General features: G+C 43.2%; 1 protein-coding gene across 3 annotated transcripts; it reads left to right on the forward strand.

Annotated features, from left to right (window-relative positions):
- Positions 1 to 2,639: 2,639 nt before the first annotated feature.
- On the forward strand, positions 2,640 to 18,478 carry LOC105931456. 3 transcript variants are annotated; one of them, XM_036137158.1, is made up of 7 exons: positions 2,640 to 2,815; positions 6,762 to 6,876; positions 6,952 to 7,844; positions 8,007 to 8,096; positions 11,261 to 11,729; positions 12,754 to 14,355; positions 17,911 to 18,478. In XM_036137158.1, exons 2-7 carry the CDS (start codon positions 6,774 to 6,776, stop codon positions 18,123 to 18,125), a joined length of 3,372 nt encoding a protein of 1,123 aa, XP_035993051.1. In that variant the 5' UTR covers positions 2,640 to 2,815; positions 6,762 to 6,773; the 3' UTR covers positions 18,126 to 18,478. The 3 variants fall into 3 exon arrangements, with proteins under 3 accessions (XP_035993051.1, XP_021175945.2, XP_035993050.1); XM_021320270.2 differs by having other exon boundaries at positions 6,765 to 6,876; positions 17,926 to 18,478; XM_036137157.1 differs by having other exon boundaries at positions 2,641 to 2,815; positions 6,765 to 6,876.
- The last annotated feature ends 92 nt before the right edge of the window (positions 18,479 to 18,570 follow it).

Below are 18,570 nucleotides of genomic sequence, written 5' to 3' on the forward strand. Positions count from 1 at the left end.
TTATATTGATGTAACTAACTGGTGCGTACAACTAGGGCTGGACGATAATTCAATAACGATATATATCGATCGATAGATGTATAGTTCAACATAACAAACTGGGGACAATAAAAAGTTCAATAAAAGAACAGTGCATTCTAGCCCATCATGTAGGTTAATACTGCAGTCATTACATCCTCCTAACCAATCACAAACCCAGGAAAGCGCCATCAGCCTTCAGAGAGTTCAGAGAGCACGTGTCCTTTTTTTGTTTTTTTAACACCTACAGTTTTGGTAAAAAGTTGGGTGAATAAAGGGTTGTATTTGAATCCATTTATTTAAAAATAGGTAATTAAACTACCGCATAAAATGGCCAGGGCTGCACTTAAAATGTATATTTAGATTTTTTTTTGTGATAATTATCGATATTGATCAATATGATTTCTATTTTATCGACATGCTTTTATTCTACATCGTCCAGCCCTACGTACAGCATAAACTCATACAGAGTTGGGACAGTTTGGGTAGAAAGCAAAGGGAAGATGGCACATCTGTGGATTACAGGGCAGGCAGGACAACGGGGGCCTCATGCGGGCTTTTCTGGCCAGCATTGTCACTGGGCGGTGAACGGAGGTATATATTTCAGATGGTATGTTCAGCATTGACTGAGACGATAGATTCTGATAAGGTAAAAAACAACAAATGAATACATTTTATCAGCAGGTTATGATGAATTCCTGGTTGCTGATTAGCCAGCAGGTGGTTAATGATCTCCAGAGTCGGCACCAGGTCTTTCAGGGCCTTCTGCTTCCGTTTAACCATGGCCCCTGGCAAGTAAAGCAACCATTTCACTTTCCATTGCCTCATCCTTTCTGTGTTTACCAGAACTTGTTGAAAATAAAAAAAATCAGAAAGCCATGAAATTGTTAATGCTGTGACGATGTTTTGCTCGACTTTCAGTTGAGTTGCATCGTTCGATTTATGGGTCGTTTAGCTGTGTGAGAGAGATTGTACAAAGTCACCTGGTCATAAAAGCCTGCCTCTGTGGTTCAAATTCATTGTAATGAGCTGCCAGAACCCCCCGCCGGCTAAAACGCACTGCTGCTCAGCTGGCTGAAAGAAGGTTACTGAAGTGTTTGCTTAATTTGAAAGAGATGTGGCTCCTTTAAATTAATATTTTGCAATGGGGGGTTGGTTAGCTATAAGCAAGGCGTATATTAGACTTTAGCTGTGGAGAGGGAGCACAATACCACCAGCAGCGCCCGTGTCTCTTCCTTCCTACTGCACACACCACCAAACGGCCCTTTAAATAGAATCTGAGATGATCGTTTCAGGGCTTCTAGGGTCTGTTCAGCTTTGTGCAGATCGTGGACCGAAATGCAGAGCTTTGCAAAGGATTTAAGCCTCTCCTACAAGCAGTGACGCTTCTAGACCAAATTTGCCAGGGTGGGGCCAGAGTAGGGCCAAGGTTTTTTTATGGGGGCACTGAAAAAAAAGAATTAAACCAGGAAAAACTGAGAACATTTTAATTGTTTGATACATCAATTGAGCTACAGAGCTAAAAAGCCACTTGAGTTTCTGGAGCTGCAGGTTGCAGACCCTTGAAAACTGATCCTGTCGCAATACCACTGAAGCTAAAAGTGAAACACAATCAATTTAAAACTATTAAAATAAAAATGTAAAGGTAAAAAAAATAAATGAGTCCAAGGGACCAACCAGTTACAATTTCTATTCCTGTTCATATAAGAAATTGATTCAGTATTATGTCTTTGGTACAGGGACCATAACAGGGGCCCTGACCGGTTCTACACTGGCCCCTGTTGGCCCCTGTCTAGAACGGTCCATGTCTACAAGAATTTCTTTACCATGGACTTTGATCAGCAGTTTTTTAGGTTTCACTAACTTTTTCAAAGTTTTTCTGTGAACGTTGGATTGTTCTGTAAACTTATCAGACGCAATTAAAACTGCACCATATTAGGGAAAACATGCAATTGTAAAAACTATGTCTAAAGAAGACCCTGACTATAAATCAATTATTGACCCACATATCCCAACTTAGGTTTTCGTCTTTAGTTAATTTCAGTCGCAGCCACCAACCTTTGTTAGCCTGAGCATCTCAGCCGATTAAAGTATATTGAGTGTGGACATGGACAGCAGGGAAGCTCTATCCAATTAATCGGATATATTATTAGTATGCTGCTGGATTTGTGCTCCTGATACCTGAAATTTCCCAGATGTTGCATCCAAGCAGACCTTTGCGATTGCTACGTTGCACATCTTAAGAAATAACATTTATTTTGAAATACCAGTAACAGTGTGACGGACAGATTACAGTATTAAAACTACAAAGAGCTAAAAGCTGAAAAAATTGTATGCAACAGTAAATGAGAAGAGCAATATAAAAAGATGTGCTATGACTGATCAGCAGCCTTATGCGATGTCACACCAGACAAACTATAAAGGGTGGAATTTATTGGTTCACACAGGACAGTCTGGCTTGTGGATTTTTTTGGGTTTGGAAAACTGCTTTCTCTTTAAAAGTTTGCCTTTGTTCAAAACGTGTCCTAAAAACGAGTTATTGCAGCGTTTTTATTATTTTTTCCTGGAGGCCAAGCAGAACAGGCGTCCTCGTTGTAGTTTGACAGAGCGGCCACCAGGTGTCGCTGCTCCGCGCTGCAGGGGGATTCAACGACAAGCGGAGAGAGAGCGAGAAACATGTTGGAAAATGTTGCGGTTCTCTGAAATGTTCAGCGTTTAACGCAAATTTCACGAGAAAAAGACCAAATGAAGTCAAGTCCTTCCTTTATGCACCGACATGCGTTACAGGAAACGCTAGGTGAGTATTTGTGAAGCTAACCCATTTCCGGCCCTGACACAGACAGCGCGACCGAGTTCAGGCGGGATGCTCCAGAGTTCTCCGTGTTCGTGTCCTTACCGATGTTAACTCGGCTAGTTTTTATCTGCACAATTTTAACAGCTAAATGTTCCTGCGACAGTTTTTTTTAAGCGTGTCTGTGGTGTATGAAAGAAAGGTGGTCCTCGTGTCATCATTTGAAACCAAAAAAACAAAAAAAAATACTTATGATGATTTAGGCATGCTCAGTTTGAGTAAAACAAAGTTTATTGCAAATTTCTAAATTCGACTGTTCAGAAATTGTTCAAATTTGCATATTGGGCGTTTTTAAATTGTTTTTGGCCTGATGCTGCGTTCCCCTCACCTCGGAAATCCAAACTGGGAGCTGGGAATGATGTTACGCCATTCCCTTTAAAGGTGCCGTGACGTCACTGTACAAACCATTTCATATAGTTGATGTTGCTGCAAATGTAAATAAATTCTACAAAGAATTTAATTAAAAAAACAAAAAACAAAAACAAACAAAAAACAGATAACGTCACCTTTTTTTGGAGGGGTTTGTTTTGGCAGGCCAGATTTCCCTCCTCAGTTAAAGGGTTGGTCTACCTAGGTGGCTTCATTCTGATTGGCTACAACCATATTTGGAAAACCGGTCAAACGCGCCCCCACACACCCCATTTTGGTGCAACACTACCTCAAAAATCTATATTATGTTTAGCTATTTCCTGTTATTCGCATTAAATGGGTATATAAGTATTCTTCCCAGGAATTAGTTGGTTAAAGAAGCGGAGACAATGCGACCAGCTTGCTGCACTTTCTGATTGGCTACAGGTCGCATTCAACAGGCTGCGCGCTCGTTTATCCTGGGGTGGACACCACACACACTAGGATATTGGGTCAAGACAAGTTAGTATGTTGCATATTCTCGATTTAAGGTCGGAGCGGTCCTGACGTTCCACCGAGCGGACCCGATCACTCTTAACACACCACACGCAGCACAAATATCGCTTATTAAGGTTATCTTAAGAGACACGGCAATACTGGGCGCCTCTCGGGGAGATTGGGGTCAAAATAGGGCTAAAAATCCTGCCGTGTGACCCAACCTTTATGCTGCGTTCCATTTGTCCTCGGTAGTGGAAGATGACGTAATCTGAGACTTGTTAGTTTCGTGTTCCAAGGCAAATGAAACGCACCTTTATGCTGCGGTCCATTACACAAACCGAAACATAAACTTATACCGACTCTCTAGTTCTAACGGTAACCGGTCCAATTGCTCGTTATTGTCTTCTTAAACAGAGCTGATATGCTGTCGATGATTTTGGTCTGTTTATTTGGATTGCTTTAATGTCACAAATAGGTTTTGTTTTTAACAGCAAAGGGTGGATGCACATAACATGCAAAATAAACGACGTGTACAACATAAACAAATAGTTTAATTTTCAAGGTTAACATATATATTCCTCTCAGGACATTTCCGTTAATTTTCGTGAGGCTTAATTCAATTGAATTCAATTAAATTTTATTTATATAGCGCCAATTCATGGACCATGTCATCTCAAGGCACTTAACAAAGTCAAATTTAATCATATTATACAGATTGGGTCAGATTATACAGATTGGTCAAAACATTTCCTATATAATGGAACCAGTTGATTGCTTCAAAGTCCCGACAAGCAGCAGTCACTCCTGGGGAAGCGTAGAGCCACAGGGAGAGTCGTCTGCATTGTCAATGTCTTTGCAGCAATCCCTCATACTGAGCAAGCATGAAGCGACAGTGGGAAGAAAAACTCCCCATTAACGGGAAGGAAAACCTCCGGCAGAACCAGGCTCAGTATGAACGGTCATCTGCCTCGACCGACTGGGGTTACAGAAGACAGAGCAGAGACACAACAAGAGAGACAAAAAAGCACAGAAGCACACATTGATCCAGTAATCTGTTCTACATTAGATGGTAGTAGCGGGTGAGCCGTCTTCTCTGGATGATGTCACAGTTAACAGAACGTCAGACCAGGTGTGCCTACTATGAAGAAAAAAAAAGAAGAAGAGAGAGAACAAAAAGTAAAAAGCTGAAATGATGACAAAAAATGCAAATTGGAGAACAGTAGAACTCAGCAGAGTGAAACAAATATACCCAAATATATCCTCTAGTAGCCTAGGCCTATAGCAGCATAACTATAGAGGTAGCTCAGGGTAACATGAGCCACTCTAACTATAAGCTTTGTCAAAAAGGAAAGTTTTAGGATTATTCTTAAAAGTAGACAGGGTGTCTGCCTCATGGACCAAAACTGGGAGTTGGTTCCACAGGAGAGGAGCCTGATAGCTAAAGGATCTGCCTCCCATTCTACTTTTAGAGACTCTAGGAACCACCAGCAGACCTGCAGTCTGAGAGCGAAGTGCTCTGTTAGGAACATATGCAGTAATCAGAGCTCTGATATATGATGGAGCTTGATTATTAAGGGCTTTATACGTTAGAAGAAGAATTTTAAATTCTATTCTTGCTTATACGTCATGTCATGCAAAGGATTGTGGGATAGCTCCTTAGTGGCAGTAAAGGGACATTGCGAGCTTCCTATGCTAAAGGAACCGTGAGAGGAAGAATACAGGCGCCTACCTTCTTCCTTACGGACAGCACTCATCTTGGCGAACGCTGACGCACTTCCATTTTGGCTAAAGAGTCCTTACCAATTAGACCCTTGCGGATGCATAATAATGTAGTAATAATGTATGATTTGTGCCTACCTTAGTTTATATTACTCATACATTTATATTTTAAGTTGAGGTAAAGCTGCCGTTATTTAAGGGAGGAAATGTGCTGTAGCCCTAGCACTGGTGTCGGTGGGGGGTATATGAATGGAAAATTAGAGCTGGAAGTCTCAAAATCTGATACAGAATAGATTATTGCTTTTGTTCTGTGTAGTTCTTTTATTAATCTTGTGGGATTCTGACTATGAAGCACCACTAAACTCGTCTATAGCTGAGTCTAACAGTAACATTCCTGACAGCGAGACATACAGCCGCCTCTGAAAGATTATCTGCATCTCCTACGTTATCAAAAAGCTGCCGTTGGCATAAGAACGAAGAGCAGCACAAAGAAATTGTTCAGAACCGAGAGCGTCTCCTCGTTGTGTTACGAGTGATGTGCCGGCTGAGAATATTAAGATAAATCAACGAAAGCAGCGAAAAACGGTAACACTTGAAAATATGTTGATCCAGAAATGATTAGACGTTTAATCGTGGTCCGATCAGCTTCTCCCGACAGAGATGTCTGTGGAGTTGTGCGCTCCTCCAGAAAAGGACGGACCTTTTCCGACACGTCCTTGTGCAGATCTCTGCTAAAAAGTAGTAGAAACTCAGAGTTAGCTCAAACAACTCTGCTTGGTAGCAGGGTTGTTTTTGACGGAGTAATTTGTTGTCATAATTTGACTCAGGGTAACAGCTTCTGAGCTTTCTGAAACAGAAACACCAGAGTATGCAGGAATTTACCCCAGAAATTACTCTGAATTTCCACTAAAGCAGCTTTCTGAAACGGCGCCCAGAAGTCATTTAACCCTGTGATGGTGCGTTTAACACAAAAAAACTATAATGATTTAACAAAAGTGGCATTTTTTACTTTCACATCAGGCCAGGTTTGATTTTTAGAGCATTAAGGCGGAGACCTTGATGAATAAAACAGTAATTTAAAACTGCCTTTTATGTCTATTCAGGTTACCTTTTAGTTTGATCACCTAAAACATTTCAGTGAGACACCAAATCAAGAACAAATCAAATCAGGAATGTTTTTTTAAGGGCAGTGTAACGTGAGGTTTGATCAGGTTATGCTTCTACTTCCATCTTCAGACAGTTTTGAAATCCTTGTATTTTCTTCTAATAATAATGTTATTTCAAAGTTATCCATAAAAAAAAATATATATATTTCTCTATCCGTGAGGAGCTTTTGAACATGCAGAGGTTCTGGTGGCCCGGCTATGAGACGCAGCTCCTGGAGCAGCTGCAGAGGCAACAGAACAGCACCCAGTTCTGCGACACCCTGCTGCAAACCGAGGGTAAGCGCTGCGTTTCAGGCTGCAGCAGGTTAAAAACCGCGTATTTTACTAACGCACGCCTCTCCGCTGGTGCAGGTATCTCAGTCCCGGCCCACAGCTGTGTCCTCGCCGCTCTGAGCCCCTACCTGTCCCAGAGGCTGTCGGCCGCGCCCTCCCCTCCCGCGGGGCAGAAACGCCGGCTCCCCCTGCAGGCGGTGACGGCCCACACCTTGCTGAAGCTCGTGGGCCTCCTGTACTCCGGGGAGCTGGAGGTGAAGAGCAGCGAGGAGCGGAGGGACGTGCTGGCCGCCGCCCACCGGTTCGGGCTCGCCGACCTCGTGGTGGGATGCGGGGACGGGGGCGGGAGAGGCGCGGCGCCCCCGGACAGGAGGCAACGGGTTCACGTGGGAGACGTGAAGACGCAGGACGCGCAGGTCCAGGCGGAGGCGAGGGGAAGGACAGACGGCGACCGCCTTAGGAGGAAAAGCCTCGTGTCGGTGGGGACGCAGACCGGGAGCGGCGGTCTGACGTGTGCCGCCGGTCCTGCGCCTCCTTCTCATCAAACAACCCCTCCAGGGGGGGCTTCTTCTGTGGCGGGCTGTTCCTCCTCCCCGCCTCAAAACGGCACACAGTCGTCTCTCAGTCCTTACCCGGCCGTCCGCAGCGACCCCGAGTCCACAGCCGAACCGTCTTCGTCCTCCTCGTCTTCTACAGCGACCGCGCCGACCTCCCTCAGCGGCGCCGGCCCGCCTGGAGCTCACCAAACGAACATTTCCAGACCGTCCTCCGAGGCCGCTGCGGATGGAGGGACTTCTGATCAGCTGAGAGGGGCCGGCAGGGAAAGCATGCTGGGAAAAGGAGGAGGAGGAGGAGGAGGAGGAGGAGAAGAGAAGGAGGAGAGGAGCTGCTGTGTTAGAAGGAGAGGGAAGAACCTCGAGAGGATGAAGAGGACCGAGCAGATGACGGGGACTGAACCGGTTTCCGTCAAGGTACGACCCACAATGCTGCTCTCAGAACGTGACAGATTAAAAGCGTTTGTCTGATGGTCTTGAAACGCTCGTTAGTTTGTTATAATCTACAAACTAAACCTTAAACGGGTGAGAACCGTGGCCTCGGTACAGGAGGCAGCTGACGCTCTCTGGTTTTCTCAGGTGAAACTGAGGAGGAGGACCAAAGGAGAAGCGTGGGAGATCGTGGACGGGCAAGAAGCAGATGAGACGGTTCCTGCCTCCCTGGAACAGGTACATCCACATCAAGATGGCACCAGTTTATTTAATTTATTTAACATCAGGATGGAGGTAATGTGGTCCTCCTTTGCTGGTATGTATCGTTCACTCTAACTGGGAGGGTTTTAAAGCATGACCTGTCCAGACATTTAACATATCCGCCCCAAAGCTGATTTAATTTGTTAATTTTTATCACTTCAGAGTGATAAATTGATGGTGTGCTTTGGATTGTTGTCCTGCTCTATAACCCGAGTGTTCATGAGCCTAAAGCCAGACCACTGCAAAATAAAAGCCGCCACACCTTCAGAATAAAGTTTTTTTTTTTTTTTAAGGAGTCATGACCTGGGAAAAACCTGTGTTGTTGTTGGACCTTAGTTAAAACCTTCTATAAATGATTGAACACTTCTAGAAACCATTAAATTCACCATCCCCTCCCTAAACGGTGCGCTGCTCTGTGACGTCTCCTTCTGTTATCTGCGCATGCGGGTCACTTCAGGCTACGTTCACACTGCAGCCTGAAGTGACCCAATTCCGATTTTTTTTGCTCGTATGCGACCTGGATCTGATCTTTTCATGACAGTCTGAACAACACAGATCTGATCTTTTCAAACGTGACCTGTGTCTGTCACATTTATCCGACCTGTACGTCACCGATACTCGACAAACGTCACTATTCTGCGTCCTGCTATGCAGAAGCGGGAGGAAACAAAGACACCCATGAAGTAGAGCTGGGCGATAAATCGATTTCAATCGATTAATTCGAATTTACAATTCTTTAAGATTTCATTTTTGGAAAATCTGGATTTTATTTTGCCAATACACTCATTGGGTTTCCATGAAGAGACCAGCATGTGATGCTGAATATATGTTTAGGCAAATGTATTGTCAAAATATTTTTTTTACCATAATACGAGGTACTTCATTTACTTATTTACTTTTTTTTTTTAACTTTGAAGTTCACAAGTGCAGTGAAGCCTGTTCTTAGCTCAATGTGTAAAACCACTAGCAGCAAATGTTTTGTTATATTTTCATTGTTTATAATGGCACGGCTGCCATCTTGTTTTACAAGCATGTTTCACAGCTTGTTTTTAGTTGCACTTTGAATTCAGGTCAACTCCCTGACGAAATGCTTGACATAAAAAGCAAGGTTTTAAAATAATTTCTTTACATTTTTTTTATGAAACAAAAGGAGGAAAAAAAATCGATTAATCGGATTTGGTATGATAAAATCAGAGATTTATTTTTTAATCCATATCGCCCAGCCCTACCGGTTAGAAAAGAAATTAAAGATTGCAAAATGTGCGCCAGGATTATAATCCATGTTTACTTCCGTTTACTCTCGCTACGTGTGACGTCATCGCGTCCTCAACTGCGCATGCGGGACACTTAAATTGTATGAATGCAGTTCACACAGGAGATCACATACAAGTCGCATATATTTGGAAATGTGAACGTGTGGAAATGTGGAAAAAAAAAATCACATTTCACAAAAAAAATCGGAATTGAGACTTGAGGCCTGCAGTGTGAAGGTAGCCTCAGACTGTCATGAAAAGATCAGATACAGGAAATCAGATTTCAGCAAAAAACAAAACAACGGACTTGAGCATCAAGACCTGATGTGTAAAGGTAGCCTTTGTTTTCATTGAACATTGAACCATGTAAAATGTGTTGGATCACAGTTTATTCTGAATTTATAACGAACTGCAAACCTATTTTCCCATAGAGCCAGGTTGGTGCAGGCAGCTTTAATTTCCTTTCAACTAATCTGATGCTCATTTCAGACCTGCTTTCTGTGTTCACTCAGGTTACGTTTGTCTGATTTATAAAGTTGGTGGAGAATCCGATGACAAAAAAACCCCCTAAAACAGAAAATAACTAGCAGTATTTTGTCATAGAAGGTAATATTTCAAAAATATGTCAGTTTAAGTCATGATTTTGAAGTGATATAATTAGATTAAAAGTATTATCACAATTTAATTTAATTTGTCAAATTAAATGACCCTTGTAATTCGGTCGCTAAACTGTTTATCACCTAAACATGTGTCCGCGATACAGTTCAGATGGAATATAATCAAATCAAATTGAGCTAAAAGAGGTCTAGCCAGTCCAGTTCCTGACAGTATCTCCTATTATCTCCTTCTAGTATGTTTATCCCCCTTTTAAACTGTCGCCATGACTGACGTTTCCAGCAGTGTTCCCTTTATTTGGGTTGACAGATCCTGCCGTCTGGGATCCCTGAGCCGATCCGCTCTTTCCACGCTTGCTCTCACGTCTCGCCGTCGGTCGTCTCTTTTTCTGACCGCCACAGGAAGCGCGTTGTCTCCACTTCCAATGTTCATCAGATAAATAAAAATACAGGCCTGATCAAAACTATGAACAAAACGAGGTTGTTGTTTTTTAATTAAATTTTTGTGTTATTTTGTTTTTTAAGTCAAAATCGGAGCAGGATCTGGGTTTGTATGTTTAGAAAGAAGACGCTGACTTCACTTTAGTGAGCAAAAAATGGAAAGTGAAAACAGTCAGTGGCTTTTTTGATTAGTTTTTGTTATTTGTGTTTTATTGTTGATTGTGTGAAAATCTGATTTCATACAAGGCCTATTTGTATAAAAAAACGTCATCTAAATAATTTAAAATATCCCGTATAGTCAAGACGGAGCATTCGTTCTGTCTCTCAGTGCAGATTCTGCTAATTTTATCAGTTCATGTTTTAAATCAGGGGTGTCAAACTCATTTCTGTATTGGGCCACTTTGGCATCAGGAAGTCATTAAAAGGGCCGGTTACACCTGTATATATGACACTTTTGATTTCATAATTTCATTCCAGTTCACATAAAATGCTAAAACTTCACAGTAACATTGAAATTAGCATAGTTGAACAGTTTATTGAACAGTTTATCTGCAAAAACTTTGATAAGTTTTGATAAGTTAAAGATTAAACTCTACTCATTCTGCATCACTTTTTCTCTTTTTGGACATTTCTGGGTTGTTTTAATGTGTTGTGGGAAAACTGACATCTAGTGGCAGGATGCCTCTACTTTAAGGCATTATATGCCTTTTTTGGCTCTTGAGGGCCAGATAAATTGCCTCAAGGGGCCGGATTTGGCCCGCGGGCCTTGAGTTTGACACCTGTGTTTTAAATGAATCTGCTGGTAAACGGGGACGCGTGTCTGTCTCCGTAGAGTCGCTCCGACCTGAAAACCCCCCCAACGGGCATCGAAGGTGTCCAGAACCTTCCGGTCCGAGACCCGGAGCACCAGACGGTCCAGCCTGTCTTCACTTCCTCCTGCCGTCCCCCGGAGCACGCCCACCCCGGCTCTTACTCCGAGGCGAGCTCCAACGGCCGCCTCTCAGCGTGTCAGAGCAACGAGCTGGAGTCCGAGGGCCTCTGCTCGCCTCGGGGCGCTCTGGAGGAGTCCGACGAGCAGATCGACAAGCTGCTGGAGGACATCATGATGAGCCTGAATATTCTGCCCGACCCGGACAGGAACTGCAAGAAGGCTCAGATGAACCACGACGGAGTGGCAGCCTTTTGCCAGGCCGCGGCCGCAGGAAACGGGGCGGGGCCGCCGCACGCTGGTGTCGGCGCCGCAGGGTGTGTTTTCTACCAGGACCTGGAGGCACAGCGCGGCCTCTCATCCAAAGACTCAGGTGGGTGTCGTTTATTAATATACCTAATTTCATTGACTTTCTGTTTGTACGTGTGCTATTCTCTCAAATTCGACACAGATTGAATGGCTTGGATAAAGAGGCGGAGTTTAGGTTGAGAACTTAGCGGTCGGTGCCGGATTCCTCACGCTCCTCTCACTAATTAGGCACGGGCAATTATCATACCGTTCATGTACTGTATGATAATATATTGATAATATTATCATATATATATGATAATATTTCTGGTATAATACCAGAAATGAATGGACGGCGTGGAGGCGTGACCTCCACTTCGCGTGGGACGGTTGCTTCCACGAAGTCCATTCATTTCTGTTAATGGACACCTTGAAGAGCATTATCCCACTTTTACCATGGTCACTCATGAAATAAATCAATATTAATTCAGTTATTAATACTTTAATGTTTTCTTTTCCACCGTTAAAATCGTAACTTTTTCACAAGAACGTCTCTCACAATGTTGCCTCGCCATGGTAACCACGTTTTGAGCCAACGTAATAATTTAGAGCAATCAGGCTTCTTTTTATAGGCGTCTTGATTTATCTCGCCAGCCTTAAACGCCACAGTTTGTTTATTAGGGCTGGGTATCGTCTAGGATGAGCCGATTCAATACGGTTCTCGATATGTAGCTCAGCTTGATTTGATTTGACTCCAATATCGATATTTATTACTTTCAAATTAATGCTCAAAGTCATTCAATCAACAAAACCAGACAAATATTACATTTATGTTGAATTTATTGAACTTATTTATTTAGCTTCTAAAATCCTGTCTGCCATTCTGCAAATTCGTCTCACTTCCTCGCTGTGAATATTAATGATGCGCTGTAATAACGCCCCCTAGTGGTTGGGAGGTATATCGATATTGAAAGGCAGAATATCGATATTAAACCTTTTTTAAAAACATCGATATTAATCTTTGTATCGATTTTTATGTATATAATTATAATGTTTATATACAAAACAAAACGGTTATGTCTGACTGGATCTTCTTCGTTTCCCTGCAGGTATCCATTGCAGTTTCGGCGCACAGAACAGGCCAAGCTACGTTGCCCCTTCAACTCTGCAGATCGATTTGCTAACACAGCAGCAGCAGCAGCAGCAGCAGCGCTCTGAGTTCAGTTCACCCATCCAACCATTTCGGCCAATCGTTGGATTGAGCCGCCCAGGAGAAGAAAATTCCCCGTACCCCCAAGCTGCGGGCTCCATGTTACCCGTCTCGTGTTTGTCCGGCAGGAAGAAACTGCATTGCATGGCGTCACAGCAGCAATCCTCCCTGGAGGATCAGAACGGCGAGTTTCTAGCTCTTCAGCACGGAAGTGAAAGCGACTCTCCTGGTGCCTTTCATCCACCGTTTGCGGATGCCTCGCGCCTTCCTCGCTGCCTCTCTCCGTTAGAGCCCGGCCCCTCCGCAGCTCAGCCACGGCCCCATCCCAGCGCCTCGGTTCAGCCCAAAGGTTACGTTCGGCCGTCGCTCCAAACTCGGTCCAGGCTGCCAAAAGCTTCCCGCACGAGAAAAAGCTCATCTCAGCTGCTGGAAGCGAGCAGCGCAGAGCGGTCGCGGCGCCGCGAGAAGTTACCGGCGAAAACCGGCGGAGAGGCCGGCTTCACGAAGAGAGGAAGGAAATCCAAACCAAAATGGAAACCCGACCCAAGGAAGAGGAAGAGAAGCACACGTGGTGCCACAGAAGATGCCAGACCGCCTAAGAGGAGAAAGCTCCCAGAGTCTCAGAAAGGGTCTGAAGGTTTGGTCCTGGACTCATCAGGAGTCAGAGACGCAGCTTCTCCTCTGGGTTCGCCGTGCTCCGACGTGCCGATGAAGGAAAGAAAGGAGTCCTGCGGAGCCGCAAGTCAGACTCGGATCAGAACGAGGAGTTTTGTGAAGAAGTATCAACTGAACGGCATCAACACGATCTCAGATAACTGCTGCGTTTTAATACCGGTACTCCGCAGAGCTGCGGTGGCACAGAAGCGAGATCCGGCGGCTCCCAAGAGGAAACGCGGAAGGCCGCGTAAAATAAAAATGGAGGAGGCTCCCCCAGAACGCGTGTCCACCAACGGTGAGGCCGGGGGGCGTAAGGAGGAGGAAAAGGCAGAGCAGGAATTTCACATGGGCAGAGGGCTGCTGAGCGGGGCGAGGGACGGAGAGGAGAGAGCCACCAGCGCCGAGGACTCTGGGAAAAACGCAGCGGACAACGCAAAGAGTGGCGAAACGCAAAAGCAGTCGTGGATGGTCACTCTGAAGGAGTTTCAGAAGTTTATCAAACAAAAGCACTCAAACACACGGAAAGCGACCGCAGTCCAAGACCCAAACGTAGACGTAGGAGGTCTGGAGAAGGCCACGGTCAGGGAGGCAGCAGAAGAAGAAGAAGCTGAAGCGGACAAGAGCGACGGCGTAAAAGCTCAACCTCAGCTGCGTCTCGACGCACCGTTGGATGAAAATCACAATCTGCTTCCCGCCCCATCCGCAGCGCCGCCTAAACCCGCCCGACTAGAGGAGACGGGCGAGAAGGTTGCTTCTGCTCATGGGAACAAAGCGGCCTCAGAAGAAGAAGAGGAGGCCATGTTGTCGCCTCAGAGAGCGCAGCCGGCTACAGGTCCTGATCAAGGTAACGTAAGAGCTGTCTGGTGCTCCTAGCTTAGAGAGGGGAGAGTTTTCAGTCTGAAACTAGAGCATTTAAATCCTCACAGACGGTTAATGCAGCTCAACTAATATGTCTGTGTTCAATTAAATTTTATTTATGTAGCGCCAATTCATGAAACATGTAATTTCAAGCCACTTTACAAAGTCAAATTCAATCATTTTATACAGATTGCAACCAAAGGGCCGTAGTTCAGTTCTTTAACAGCCCGACAAGATCGGAATCATGACGTCTTGATTAAAAACTGAAAACGGGAGTGGTGGCCTAGTGTGTAGAGCATTGCGCTTGTGTCCCGGAGGTTCTGGGTTCAACTCCCACAGACCTGCTCTGGGTCCCTGAGCAAGACCCTCAACCCCAGATTGCTCCCCAAGGGGGCGGGTTAAATACAGAGAACAAGTTACATTGGAATGTTGCAATGATGATAAAGATCATTATTATTATTATTATTATTGAACTTTTCAACCTTTTCTCACTACAAACCTCTACGTGTTTATAGGGATATAATGTGGTAGACCAACATACCGACATAAAGCAGCACACCTTTGTCAAGTCCACGGTGAGTGACTCGTGGAGTTTCGTTTGATTTTTAGAAAACAGCAATCTAGAAAACGTGGCACACATTTCCTAGTCTTTATCGTCTTATCCGTTTATTTTCTCACGTGTCCTTTCTGCCGGTGTTGCATTAAGAATCGACGTCTTAATGCCAAAAGGAGCCCAACAGATTTCACTTTCACAAGTGGAGCATTACTGCTCTCGCCATAGTGCTCCGCTTGATTTATATATGCAGGAAGCTTTGTTAGATTTTATTCTGGGACTGTTTCATGTTCAGTGGACACTGAAACGGGAAGGTAGAAGAAAAAAGAAGAAGAGAAAAAGATGAAAGGGTGACAAAATAGAGGAGAGCTAAAAGGAGAAAGCAAGAAAAAAAAAACCTCTTTAGCTGCTGTTACATCTGCCAGTAGGGCTGGGCCTTTATCGTATCGTTTTATCATTATCGTGAAAAATGTCTTATGATGAAAATTTGGCTTTATCTTGACAACGATAGATTCCAGCCGGTGGCGTCTGAAACCCCCCCCCAAACTGCCAGTGTTGTTATTTTTGCTATTTTCTCCATTGTTGAGCATCAATCAATTAAGGAAATATAATTAAATGCAGTTACTGTGTCCATTAACGTAATAAAAACCACACTTCTTTATGTAACTAGAGTCCTGATGGATGATATTTCAAATTCTGTTTTAGTAAATGTTAATTTTTTAAGTGTTTTTATGCACAGTATTTGTGTTCATTGGGCTAAAATTGACACGCAGTCACCTGAAAAAGACCGCAAGAAAGCTGTAAATAGTCTTTTCTCATCACTTTTTTTAAGTTATCACAACGTTACCACAATAATGTGATAAAATGTAAAGTCCTTATCGCCCACCCCTATCTGCCAGTCTTTTTGGGGCCGTGCCTCTATCTGTCCAAAACGTTGGTTGAATTAAAGGGTTGAGTTTGAATTCGGGGTTATCTAAAAATGGGTCATTAAGCAACAGCATAAAATGCTTAAAACAAATGTTTTGATAATTATCGATATCAATCAATATTTCTCTTTTATTCATATGCTTTTTTTTTTTTTTGTTTAAGTCTGAAGGCAGCTCGTTCCGCTGGAGTTTATTCAGGGCAAACGGGGCTCAATGCAAAATGCCCGCCACACTCTTCAGCGTTTTTAATTGTGGGAAAAAAAAGTTTAATTCTTCTCTATTTCACAATTAGGCACTGGGTTTTGTTGGTCTGTCACATGAAATCCTAATGAAATACATCGAAGCTGGTGCTGGAACACCTGCGACCATGATTCGAAGAAAAGTTTTTAAAGGAAAGAAATAGTTTAATACATTACAAAACAGCCTGTTTCAGCTACAATCGATTTTGTGTTGCATATAATTAGAAAAAAAGAGACAATATATACTTCAAATGTTATTGTGTACCGTGGGGTTTAGTTGGTCTACTCCCGTGGTCAACGTTTTTTTCCGTACTTCATGTTATTGTCTTTATTCTCAAGTTTAGAGGATTGTAAAATCCCGGCAGGAAAATTAATCTGTCCTAGATAATATCGGCAAACGATCAAACTGTGTAAAATCGGTCACTTTGTTATACAAAAAGGATGAAAAAGCAAAACCCTAAACAAGAACCTAAAGATGTCTACCTTGGTAAAGGAAGGATTTATCCCAGAAGAGAATGTAAATGGAATTTTTTTTTGTAGAGTTTAAAAACAGGAAGGAAGGCTGCTAGAAAGCAATAAAAATGATAAAGAAGCGCTTCATCGCGCCACCTGTTAAGGAAGCTCTGTGACGTGGGCTGGTGGCGTTTCTCGCTGCTCCTACCTTCCCCACAGGTTAGGAGGTTTTAACACATTCACGGCTGAGTGTGAAAAGGTGAAAAATATCCGACTGACTAAAAGGCTTCGCCTAAACGGATGTCAGACGTCCAGTCAGAGCGTGAATCCAGCCTTCCTCGGTGTGTTGATGTGGGGCCAGACTTTACACCCACACACTTGGACGCGTCCTGCGTGGTCTGTTACCTGATTTCTGTCGCATTAAAAGATCTACAGCTGATGAAGAGTGGCGGAAAGTCGTGTCTTTGAGAGAGAGAGGAGAAAAATCCAGCAAAGACGGAGGATCTCAGAGATGCATCATCTAGTGTATACCAATTCTAGTTCAAAGCCCTTTGGGAATTACTCCCTCGTGTCTGTTTTATAATTATCGTTTTTATTTAAACCTTTATTTTACAAGAAAGATCCCCTTGAGGTGAAAAATTTCTTTTTCCAAGGGAGTTCCAGCCAAGACGAGCAACAGCAGTACAACTAAGTCATGCACAAACACAACACAGTAATCCTTAAGAATCATAAGCATATTAAAAGCACTTAAACTAGGAACAACATGTACATATAACAGAGTTTAGCTCAAATGTTCTTGGTATCAATTTAAAAGCCTCCAAAGATATTCAATCTCTTAATTTCCAGTCATTCTGCAGCATAATCCATGAAAAACGTGCAGATTAAACAGAAACCTTTTTACCCCTTTCAGTACGGAAGAATGGACCTGAACGCAACAGAAAGTCACAGAAACGTATTATTACTATCTATCTATCTATCTATCTATCTATCTATCTATCTATCTATCTATCTATCTATCTATCTATCTATCTATCTATCTATCTATCTATCTATCTATCTATCTATCTATCTATCTATCTATCTATATATATATATATATATATATATATATATATATATATATATATATATATATATATGAAACATTTGGATCTATGAGTCAGGCTGTGTCGTAATAAAGGGCATGAAGAGCCAATTAAATCTTGTTTCTTTGCCAAATTGCCCTAGCTTTTGAACTTACACCTGTTTATGCTGGAAAAATGCATAGATAAGGGCAGTACTGGCGGGGAATGAAAGTTTTTTTTTTTCAGTCCTTAACTTGCCTCAGATAATTGACACTCCACTTGTCACCATATTGGTTAAATCAACATGTCCACCATTATCAGGCGCAGATGGGAGCAGCACTCTCTCCGGCTGCGGTGAGGAGGCAGACGACGAAGTTGAGGTGGATGTTATGCTTTACTCTCCTGGCAAAGGGTCTTCTACCAGAGCGTCAGAAGGAAGAGTGGCCGTACTCCCAGATGAAGAGGAGGAGGAGGAGGAGGATGCGAACGAGATAGATGTGACCGGGGATGAAGAAGAATAATGTTTCACCGTGTACTTTATTTTTTTTTTTACCATGTTGATTCAGCACTTTTAATGTTTACATGTTTCTTACATCATCATTTTGACTTTCTTAGCCACCGTCTGGCAGATTCTCACTTTGCTTGGGTCACATTTTAGTTTTCAGCCAGATTTAGTTTGAGATGTACAGTTCAAGCGGATGTTAGCGTTTCAGTTTTATTCAACGTCAGGAAAGTTTTAGTCACAGTTTAGGTTCCTCGCAGAAAAATGTTAACTATGATTGAGTTTAAAGCAGTCTGATTTAATTGCAACTCTTTGTTAAGAACAGTACGTTTAATGTAAAATCTACAAATTAGTTAATTAAAGCTGTTTTTCCATGCCTGAGACGCCTTATTTTATTTGTTTACGGGGAGACGCCGCTAGGGGGCGCCCTGTTTTTTGGCAGCCCGCTGTTTTCTGGCGTTCCT

This window comes from Fundulus heteroclitus, chromosome 5 (genome assembly GCF_011125445.2).
Source record: "Fundulus heteroclitus isolate FHET01 chromosome 5, MU-UCD_Fhet_4.1, whole genome shotgun sequence".
Taxonomy (NCBI): Eukaryota; Metazoa; Chordata; class Actinopteri; order Cyprinodontiformes; family Fundulidae; genus Fundulus; species Fundulus heteroclitus.

Bases quoted from the DNA above. Each gene is read 5' to 3' on its own strand.
- LOC105931456 (XM_036137158.1), top strand. From the start codon at position 6,774: ATGCAGAGGTTCTGGTGGCCCGGCTATGAGACGCAGCTCCTGGAGCAG. The intron at 7,845-8,006 runs GTACGACCCACA...TGGTTTTCTCAG, and splicing joins CTGAACCGGTTTCCGTCAAG to GTGAAACTGAGGAGGAGGAC. The intron at 11,730-12,753 runs GTGGGTGTCGTT...GTTTCCCTGCAG, and splicing joins CCTCTCATCCAAAGACTCAG to GTATCCATTGCAGTTTCGGC.